The 11,481-nt window shown below is 46.0% G+C and overlaps 1 protein-coding gene across 1 annotated transcript; it reads right to left on the reverse strand.

The window, feature by feature from the left end:
* Positions 1-7,980: 7,980 nt before the first annotated feature.
* LOC119292392 (Werner syndrome ATP-dependent helicase-like) lies at positions 7,981-8,661 on the reverse strand. The gene has a single exon (XM_037571247.1). The coding sequence runs from the start codon at positions 8,659-8,661 to the stop codon at positions 7,981-7,983; it is 681 nt and encodes a 226-aa protein (XP_037427144.1).
* Between the last annotated feature and the right edge of the window lie 2,820 nt (positions 8,662-11,481).

Below are 11,481 nucleotides of genomic sequence, written 5' to 3' on the forward strand. Positions count from 1 at the left end.
CGTTGATGTTAGAATGGAGATAGTGGACATCTCCGACGGTGGGGAGTAGTGTAGTTTTGTTGGTAGATGTTTGCTTTTCCATGGTTTTTATGATTTCCATGTCAAGCAATCGTCGATGTCAAAATGGAGACACTTTCGTTTCCATGTCAAGCAATCGTGTTTATTTCTTAAGTAGTAGTACTGCCCCATCCAAAAAGAAATGTGTCAACTTTGCAATAACTTCATACCAGGCAGAACAATTCACATTGTACTGGTTAGTGGAATGTTGAGCCAATTAATTTGTGACGGAAGGTGTATGTTTTATTACAAATTGCAGTTTCCAGTACAATATTTTTGTCGGAAGGCGCATGTTTTATTACACTGTATTGTTTTATTATAGATTGCAGTTTCAAGTAGTACAAAATAAACGTCTCAACTGGGGCACATATTTTATTCTAGAGATTTCAGTGTGGTTATATTTGAATATGGTTTCAACATGGTTAGATTCTATAGAGGCATTCAACAACATGCCCAAAAAAGCCACAGATGTGCTTCTGAGAACACGGACAGGGGTACGGTTTTACTCGACGTAGAGGCACGCACGTAACGAACTGGAGGCGCGGACGTGATTCTAACGGAGGTACGAACGCAAAAGGATTGTGATGCAAGGATGTGAAGGTGTGCCTCTACTTTAAAGCTGCCTCTGCTTTAAAGAAGCTGTCATTCACACGTTTTCATTGCGGGGGGCATGGACTATGAGCTGCATGTGTTTTTGAAGGCATTAGACCTCGTTAATGAAATTATTAGAGAGAAGGTGAATCTTTTGGTTGGTGTCTAGAATGTTGCGTAAAACTGCTTGAAGCCAAGTTACGCACGGTCTCCTTGGTATGAGAGGCACATAGGGACATAAGTGCCTATGTGGTGCACTGGAAATAAACTTGTGCAAAAGACATGTAAACTGCAAGCAAACTACAAGGTTAACTACGACACAAGCAAACCTAAATTTGTAACAAGAAAACGGCAGTCTTGAGAGAAAGCAAATCTAATGAGAAATCGAGAATGGCGTGAGCAATGTTCTAGATACTTCTTTTGGCCGGGACCACCTGCTTCAGTAGTCGTAGTCGCCACAGGACCTAGCGCGCTTCCTGGTTTGCTTCTTGTCGAGTTTTGCCCGACGAAGCCCTTCCTGGATGATGGTGAGGCGGCTCCATATCTCGTACGCAGCGTAGGCGTCCTTTGCCGCGTACCCAATGTGCCTCATGGACAGGGGCATGCGCGCCCAGCGCTGCTTCTCTGCATTGGTGAGCTCCACGTCGTGGACAAGGATGCCCGAGGCGTCCCCAAGGGAGTCCAGAGGCTTGGTAGCTGTAGGCACCCTCAATTCTTTCTGGATGTCGAAGAAGTGGGCGATCTCCAATCCAACGCGGCCGAGCATATCTATGTGGCCGTCGATGGAGAAGCCAACAAACGTGTACCTGGGGTCGGCGAGGAAGTTGTCGAACCTGGTGCAGTTCTTGTCGGCGGCGCTCAGTTGAAAGAGCAGCACCGAATGATCCATGCCGACGGAGAGCTAGACGAGGGCTGGTTTCTTATCTTCGCCAACGTCGTTGGTGTACTCCACATCAACTCCGACGATCTTGTGGCGCTCCAATTCGAGGTGTCGCTCATACTACTCGATGATGGTGTCCGCCTTGTGCAACTCGTTGGTGTGGATCACTTGCAACTTGGTGTTGCCGTGGGCCTGCACCTCGAATTCCTTGGTGAATCCCATGGCCTAGAGCAGTTCGTCCTCCTGCAACCTGGTATTTCGTGGGGAACAGTGATGTAGCGACCGGTTTTCCGGGTATTAATTTCCAGAAAATGGCCGTTGTGCTCACCAGCCCCAGGATTACTGTTAGCTGATGAGGCACCAAATTGATACAGAAATTCCAAGCAAAATACAAAATATGTAGTACAAGACCATTCTGGCCTATGAGTACAACATGTGATTTCTAGAGGTTGATGGCGGAAGCGGTTTGTGAATCATCGGTGTGTATGGGACTCCATTTCCCACAGGAACAGCTGACCAGGTAACTCCTATCTTCGCGAGGCTGCTACCACCGTTGCTTAGGTTCTGGGGCTGTCGTCGCAACGCTCCTCTTTGTGCAGGAAATCTGGCCAAGACAATAGCCAGGGACAAGCCAGTGAGTACTTTGAATGTACTCGCAAACATTATGAACATGGGTATAATATAAATGATAATCGAGCGCTGAAATATTCTATGATCACTTCGTCAGTAATAAAATAAAATCCCTGATGCATGCATACAAGTTATTCATATGCAACACAAATAAGCAATAATGGAGTGGAAATCAAATGCCGCAGTCGGGCGTCTGTGCGACACCACATAAAGGGCTTATATCGAAGAGTAAATGACATGCGTGCCACAGTCGGACGTCGGAGCGACATCGCAGAAAGGGCTTATATCAAAGTAAATAACAAGCAATGCCACAGTCGGACGTCTGAGCGACATCACAGAAAGGGCTTATATCAAAGTAAATAACAAGCAATGCCACAGTCGGACGTCTGAGCGACATCGCAGAAAGGTCTATATCAAAAGTAAATAACAAGCAATGCCACAGTCGGACGTCTGAGCGACATCGCAGAAAGGGCTTATATCAAAAGTAAATAACAAGCAATGCCACAGTCGGGCGTCTCAGCGACACCACATAAAGGGCTTATAGAATAAATAATCACATTGAATATCCAGGAGGTAGAACCATCCCAGGAATACTCAATAATTCAAATAATATAAAGGGTTAGTCCATAATAAACATAACATAATTATCACAAGTCATCAGTCATGATCCACGTTCTGTTTTAGTAGTTTCTCCTCCGGAGACCGACACTAAGACCGACACTTGATCCAACCCAGACTGTAGTCCTTAACCATGGACACGGCTATTCGAATAGGTTTTAATCTCTGCAGAGGGTGTACTCTTTACCCACGGGTAATGGATTCCTTTAGTCCATCAAGACTAATTCCATCTACGGTCTTTTAAATGAAAACACACCTGACATGCACACACCAGCTTAACTTACCAGTGTCTGGAATCACGCACGACACTCGTTAAGCAAAACTCTAAGTGGGGAGGCTACAACCTCGATTAGCATGGGATCACAAAATTTATATCGCGCGCAAAACTGGGGAAGCTATCCCATCGGCTACAACCGAAACACCCATGCCCCCTGACCGGATGACTGGCTTTAATCCATGGCCTTGGTACCCTCATCCCGGCCCCTCTGTACGGTGTGTGCTAGAAAGGGGTTGACGAATTACTGAACCGTACCCTACCTGTGGCAGGGACAAGTGGTAGCACGAAACAAGTGTGGGGGTTACTGGAACAAGACTCGATCTACGGTCGACTCAGAAGGTTTGTGAATTCCCTGCATGACATGTATAACAATTATATTTCAACCAACAGAATCACTGCTCATTATACCTTACTATGCCATACCGGACATAACCGTCCCGACGGAGACCGGCGACAAGTTCACGCCTACCCAAGGCAGAAGCTTTCTCGGATTCCTTTCCGGCATGCATGCAAGGTACATGAGGATGATTACCATCACAAGTATACTCATTTCCAACAGCATGGAAATCACTAATATGCATCCATGCAAGTGATCATATCACATGAAATAACAAGTTCCCGAAATGAGGTGGTGTTATAAACGTGTCAACGAACACACCAAAAATATTATGCCGGGGTTCAGAATGCTTGCCTTCAATGTGTGGAAAGGCAGGGTGCACTCCAAAACTTTTGAAAGTTTGCTTCTCTCTCTCCAAAGTCCTATTTTAAATAAAATTTGAATCAACACACAAATTCAAAACAGCACAAAAAGTTGTTTGAAATTTTTTCATATAAATCTTAAAATAAACTAGACAATATTTGGGAGAGGTAGGAAAAAGAATCAATCCATTTGGAGTTATATTTAAAAAGTTACAGCCAGTCAAAGTTTAGTCAAATCTGTTATTTAAAATAAAACAGAAAAGAAAAACGTTTCGAATAAATACGTACACGTCGAAAGCGCATTCTGGAAATACGCTTCCACTTATCCAGCGTGGACTGCGCCTGAGTCACTGACAGTGGGCCCGCCTGGCCCACTGGTCAGGTTTGACTAGTCCACTTCCCTCCTCTTCCTCCGCCCGAGAGGGAGGGGCGGGACTCCGGCGACGCTCGCCGGCGAACGGCGACACCGCTCGATAAACGGAGGTCATCCACGGGCTCAGGGGGTCGAGGCGGTCACTCTGGTGGTTGTTTTGTTCTCTGGGGTGGACGGAGCTACCGGCGGCGAGCTCCGCGGCGAACGGTGGTCGTCGGAAAAAGTGAGATTTCGCCCGCGGCGAGTCCCGATCAAGATTGAGTAGGGGGATGGACTCACGAGAGGGTGAGGGGGTTCCTGGTGGAGAGAGTGGAGAGGGGGAGGCCCTGGTTGCGCCGAACGGAGCCGGGAGGCGGCGGTGGCCGGACTAGCCGGAGTGGGGGAAGACGGCCTATTTCTTTCCAATTGCCGGCAATGGGGGCACCAGGAGTACGGTGTGAGGCTGCTTGTGTGCTCGGAGGGCTCGAGGGGCTTCCTTTTATAGCGCTCCCACGTCGGTTCGCGGTGGCAATGGATGAGCTCGTCGGCGACCGACGTTCTGTAGCTGCAGGGCATCGTGGCGAGGCTGGGGATGGCGGCAGGAGCTAGCGGACGAGCGGGCACTGCTCCAAGGGCGAGCTGGTGAGCGGGGGTGGCTTGGGCGGTGCTGGCTAGCGCAGGAGCTGTCGGGCGGCTGTGGCGGCTAGCTGCTGGCCTGCCGGAGACGTGGCGAGGGCTGCGGGGCTCGTGGGGTGCAGAAGGGGACACGGCGTGCTGGCTACGGTCGGTCACGGACCAGAGTGAGTGCGGGGCGAGACGCGGCGGTTCGGGCGTGGCACGTGCAAAACGCGTGCTCCGCTCGCGCTCTGGGCGTGCCCAGTGCACGCATGGAACATGCTCGACGAAATGTGAAGGCATGATAGGGGACCCCAAACCGCAAGAGAGTTAGCAGGGTGGGGTTGTAGGTTAGGGCAAAACCATGGGACATGCTGGTTTGGTCAGGGAATCAAGTTCACAAAGTAAACCAAACTTCATGCCAAAACTGTCCATGCTCTCAAGGTGTTTGACAAAATGCCATGGGCACCTAGGCATTTCTTGGAGTGACCAATTTCTCCAGATCAGTGTCTCTTTGGATGGACAAGTGGGTGGTGAGGTTAGTTTGTCCAAAGCACAAACTTGCTAGTGCAAGTTTTGCAGGACTTCAGTTCTGGACAGAAGGTAAATGGTATCAATGCATGGACAAAAATTCTCCCAATGGGTTCATGCTCTTGGACTTAAGGGTTTGGTAAGGTGTACTACAAGTAGGAAAAGGAATCACAGCAAAAGGAGCAAGTTAAAATATAGTTGTAGTACAAAACCTCAAGTTGGACCAGAATGGAAATGAGGATGATTCACTCAAATTTTTCAAATAACATCACTGGGTTTTTGCATAAAGTTGAATCATATGCTGCTACTAACATCCCATAATTTTGGTGGATTCTAGAAAGAAGTATTTAAATGAGTTGTAGTGCAAAATTGCCCACTAGACCAGAGAAGAAAATTGGGTGTAGAGCTCAAAATATGCAATGAATGAAATATATCATTGCACAAAAGTGGTTTAGAGACATCACTTGACATCTCCAAATTTTGGTTGGAATTTTAAGTAAATTTATCAAATGGTTGTAGTTCAAATATGGCCATATAACCCTGGAAAACCATTTTTCAAGAAAATAAAGATCAAGCAAATTAATTATGTAATTAGTTCTACTAATAAAAGAAAAGTTTTTCTTGAGAGGTTAAACAAGTCCAATAACATATTTGAAAAGTTTTCTCTATGGGGAAAACTCCATAATAGCAAGGGAGGAAAAAGGTTAAAAAAATCAAAAGGGAGCCCAGAAAATAAAAGTTTTAATTTCCTGGCAAAATTTTAACTAGAAAAACAAGATTAAAGTTTTGGGGTGTCACAAGTGAGTGGGAGCGCAATGGCGATTTCTGTTGTTTGTGGGAGACAGGTTCGCAGCGGAAGTGTAAATTTAAGGGCGGGGAAGTGGCAAAGGAGTGCACGATCTCATTGTCGATGCGGTTGTGCACATCGTGGGTTCTGGATCATGGTTTCGTCTCCCTTACGGTGCGGTTGTGCACGTCCTGGGTTTTTGATCGTGGGTTTTCTTTATAAAAAATTAAAATAAAATCAGCAGTTATGTTTTTAACAACCGTCGTATCTCCAGCAAGTCGTGGCCATGATAGCTCTCTTGCGTGGTTTGTTGTCAAATGTTAACTTTTACAATTTATCTAGTGAGGCATGCAGGGGCAGTATGTAGAGGCACAAGTCACTGACCAAGAGAAGCATGCTTGAAGTGGCTGGTTTAACTCTCAGACACACAGGCGTGGTACATTCATAAGGAGTGGCAAATGTTTTCTTCATACATTCGCTGGGAGGAGCAGTGCTGTGTTTCTTCAGAGGCACTGTTATGTGTCCGTGTTGCAGCAGACGCTACCAGATGGACAGAAATAACGAGAAGCAATGAGAGGCGTGGACATGCAGCTGCAAGAAGCACTCATACAACAAGAGGCGCAACAAGAGGCACATATACGATGCTACGTGAGGCACGGAGATGAAGCTACGTGATTGTACGGATGTTAATTCGTGCTATGGTGCAACGTGAGGCACGGGCACGAACAGATAGCCATGCACTCAACTACATACGCAAAAAATCACATATGTGTTTCTGAGAAGCACCGGCCTCTGTGGTTTTACCGCAAGGTGCGATTCGACATTTATCCAGGGCATTCCGGGTTTTACAAGTGTAGGAAGAATCAATTTTCAAATATATGTTCTGTGGCAAAGGCACGTCTATTACTTGTGTGATGAAGGAATGTATGTCGAATGTACGTCACGTGAGGATTGACAATAGGCGTCCGTTACTGTTTTTCCGGAATGTTTTTCAGTTAAATTTGAGAGGCATGAATGTGTTGACAGAACAGGCACGGTTATGTCTGAAATAGTTGCAAGGTCGTCCCTAAGTTGTCCTATACGCTTCACAGTTACAAGCACGGTCGTCGTACTTGTCGAGCCATGGAGGTGTAGGATGCAAATCTTCATAGACCCGATACGTCGGAAGTTGGCTGTAAGGCACAGACGTGATTCTAAGGGAGGTACGGACGCGAAGGATCGTGATGCAAGCACGTGAAGGTGTGCCTCGGTTTTCAAGAAGCTTTCATTGGCACGTTTTCATTGCGGGGGCCATGGCTTATGAGTTCGATGTGTCTTCGAAGTCATTCGGCCTCATTAACGGACCTGAAGCAAATTTACGCACTGTCCCCATATGAGTGGAGGCACAGAAGTGCCTGCGTGGGTGTTTTAAGTAGTTGGTGTTATTGACGGACAACCGTGCCTCTGTAGTGTTCTTCTTTGAGGGTCACGGACGTAAGCAATGTTTTGCAAGGAGAATAAACACCTAACTACCTCTGTATTCAAAATGTTTTTCAAAAGTGTTGCTTTCGAACTATTTTTAATATTGCATGTGCAATGGTTTGTTAGAACATTGTGCATTGCTTTTAGTAGCATTTTGTAGTTGTTGTCCCTGCATTTCGAGGCTGCATCCACAAAGTTACTAGTGCATGTGCGTTACGCTAATCGTGTAGCATTGGTACTGTGTTTATATTTTCTAGTTCACGCCAATATATTCTAATAACAGAAAACTCCAACATTGCATTGGAAATAAACTTTGTCAGAACATATGTAAACTGGAAGCAAACTACAAGGTTAACTGCGACAAAAGCAAATCTAAATTTAGAACAAGCAAATGGTAGTCTTGAGAGAAAGCAAATGTAACGAGAAATCTAGAATGGCATGAGCAATCTTGTAGATACTTTTCTTGGCCGGGACCACCTGCTTCAGTAGTCGTAGTCGCCCCAGGACCTTGCGCGCTTCCTGGACTGCTCCTTCTCGAGTTTTGCCCGGCGGAGCCCTTCCTGGATAGTGGTGAGGTGGCTCCATATCTCGTACGCAGTGTAAGAATCTTTTGCCGCGTACTCGATGTGCCTCATGGTCAGGGGCATGCGCGCCCAGCGCTGGTGCTCTGCATTGGTGATCTTCTTCTTCATGTCCTTGTAGTAGTCGTGGACAAGGATGCCTGAGACATCGCCAAGCGAGTCCAGGGGCTTGGTAGCTGTAGGCACCCTCCATTCCTTTTGGATGTCGACGAAGTGGGCGATCTCCAGTCCGACGCGGCCGAGCATCTCTATGTCGCCGTCGATGGAGAAGCCAGCAAACATGTACCTGGGGTCGGCGAGGAAGTTGTCGAACCTGGTGCAGTTCTTGTCGGAGGCGCTTAGTTGAAAGAGCAGCACCAGATGATCTTTGCCGACGGAGAGTTCGATGAGGGCTGGTTTCTGATCTTGGCCAACGTCATTGGTGTACTCCACGTCAACTCCGACGATCTTGTGGCGCTCGAATTCGAGGTGTCGCTCGTACTGCTCGATGATGGTGGCCGCCTTGTGCAACTCGTTGGTGTGGATCACTTGCAACTTGGTGTTGCCATGGGCCTGCACCTCGAATTCCTTGGTGAATCCCATGGCCTGGAGCAGTTCGTCCTCCTGCAACCTGATATTTCATGGGGAACAGTGAGTGGGAGCGCAATGGCGATTTCTGTTGTTTGTGGAAGACAAGTCTGCAGCGGAAGTCTAAATTTAAGGGCAGGGAAGCAGCAAAGGAGTGCACGATCTCACTGTCGATGCGGTTGTGCACATCGTGGGTTGTGGATCGTGGTTTCGTCTCCCTGACGGTGCGGTTGTGCACATCCTGGGTTTTTGATCGTGGTTTTTCTTTATAAAAATTAAAATAAAATCAGCAGTTATGATTTTAACAACCGTCGAATCTCTAGCAAGTCGGGGAGATGATCATTGTCTTGCGTAGTTTGCTGTTTAATGTTAACTTTTACAGTTTATCTCGTGCGCAAGTCTCTGACCAAGAAAAGCATGCTTGAAGTGGCTAGTTTAACTCAGACACACGGGCGTGGTACATTCACTGGTCGTGGCAATTTTTGTCAGTGATACATTCAGTTTGCCGTCAAATGTTAACCTTCTGCACTCTCATTGTATAAGTGATGTGCTTTATCAGAGGCACTGTTGCGTGTCTGTGTTGCAACTGACGCTACGAGATGGGCAGAAAGAACGAGAAGCAACGAGGGGCGTGGACATGCAGCTGCAAAAAGCACCTATACAACAAGATGCGCAGATAGAGCCACACATACGATGCTACATGAGGCACGGAGATGAAGTTACGTGATTACACGGATGTCAATTCGTTTCTATGGTGCTACGTGAGGCATGGGCACGAACAAATAGCCGTGAACTCAACTACATGCGCAAAAAGCCACAGATGTGTTTCTGGGAAGCACCGGTCTCCATGGTTTTACCGCAAGGTGGGATTCGACATTTATCCAGGGCATTCCGGGTTTGACAAGTGTAGCAAGAATCGTTTTAAACTTATATGTTATTCTGTCTCAAAGGAATGAACGTCGAATGTACGTGACGTGAGGATTGACAATAGGCGTTCGTTACTGTTTTTCGGAATGTTTTCAATTAACTGTTAGAGGCATGAATGTGCCGACGGAACATGCACGGTCATGTCTGAAATAGTTGCAAGTACGAGATGGGCACGAGAAGAAAGGAGGGGCGTTGGCATGCAGGTGCGAAACGCACTTATACAGCGAGAAGCACAGCTAGAGGCACAGGTACGACGCTACGTCAGGCACGCACATGAATCTATGTGATTACATGGACGTCAATCTGTGCCCGTGTTCTGTCAAGTGTTTTAACTGACAGTTTGTAAAGGCATGGATGCTTAAGGTGAGTGAGCCATAGGGGAAGGCGCTAGGTTTTTAGGAGGTGTATGCTTGAGCTCATCGCAACAAACTACTTGGCATGACGATATTATGCGGAGCACCATAGTGAAAATTATGTATAGTACTAACATGGGGAGCTAGCAACGTCACTAAACTATTCTGAAACACACTTCACCACAGCCATACATTCTCCATTATTAGTCAGCGAATCCTTTTATTATTAGTCAGCAACTCCATTTATCATTCTCCATTATTACTGTAAGTGTTTCACCTTCTTTTACAGGAAATTTTCACCACCGTCCTCTTCAACATAATTATATGCTCAGTTACATACCATGACATAACTAAATAACAAAACTGGGGTGTATAACCTGTTCAAAAAACAGACATAAATTACTGAACTAGGAAGTATAGCCACCGGAAGCGCTCTATCAGGAAAGGTCGTTGATTATCATCCGCAGCAATTTCATGTTTCCCAGTGTTGGCCACCGCTTTTCAATTGTGACAAGAACAATTGAACCAACACTTAGCTGAGCTTCCCGGGCAAAATCTGAAAAACATGTCACCTCCATTCTGCCATCGGTTCGTATGGAGTATGTTGTGCTCGTGTCTATTGCATCATACATCTCTGTTAGGATGATTCCACCGTTTTGAGGTAGATATCACAGGTTCATCTTTAGAAGCCTCACAACGGCAGACGGGATTCTCTGCAGATTGTACCAATATTACTAGATAAAATCAATGTACAAGGACATAAAACATCGAAAATAGCAAACAAAACCATGGCAGTGGATCAAAACAAATATTCAATGACTAACCAGGCGACCATTTATGACATTGGTGACGTTTAGACGCTGCACAAAGGGTATGGTGGGGAAGTCGTCAGACTCAAACACATAGTATATCATCTGTCCAAATTGTCTGATGAGAGGTTTACGCCTCGACCAAACGCTATTTTCTCAATGTACCCCCTTTCCGAGTCATTTAGAAAATCAAGAGCTGCATGGAAAAAATAACTCATTTTCAAACAAATTTGTTTAAACTGATGGACTCCGTATTTAAGTTTAAAAGGAATGGTTAAATTCAATGAATGTGATCAAGTTGGGATGATAATCAACAGAATTGCATAAAACATTTTCGAAATAACTTTGACTGTAAGTATGACATTCATTTAGTGGACAGGGGTAGGAGCACCAAAGTATGCTGATAAACGTAGTTGATAAAACAGGATGGAAGTTGGTGCACTTACCTAGTGATGGTTTGGGAAGGGGCCTGTGACCTCCTCGAGAATCACTGAGTCTCAAATCTATCTCAATGGACAGACTCCCAGTATCCAGGTTTATGATGACTAGATCTTGGTAATGAAGATCGTAGTCACTAATTAACTTTTCCCAGCCAGGTCCATGAATTTTTGACCGGTTGTGTTCATCGGTGATGCAGACCTCAAATGACAGATCGTCGTTGGTGATCAGTACTGGATTCCTTTGTTTTCCTTCTTCTTGAAATGCTTGCTCTTTCCACTGATAGATTGAAGAAGTGACTTGCTTCC

The sequence above is a fragment of the Triticum dicoccoides genome, chromosome 4B (assembly GCF_002162155.2).
Source record: "Triticum dicoccoides isolate Atlit2015 ecotype Zavitan chromosome 4B, WEW_v2.0, whole genome shotgun sequence".
Classification (NCBI taxonomy): Eukaryota; Viridiplantae; Streptophyta; class Magnoliopsida; order Poales; family Poaceae; genus Triticum; species Triticum dicoccoides.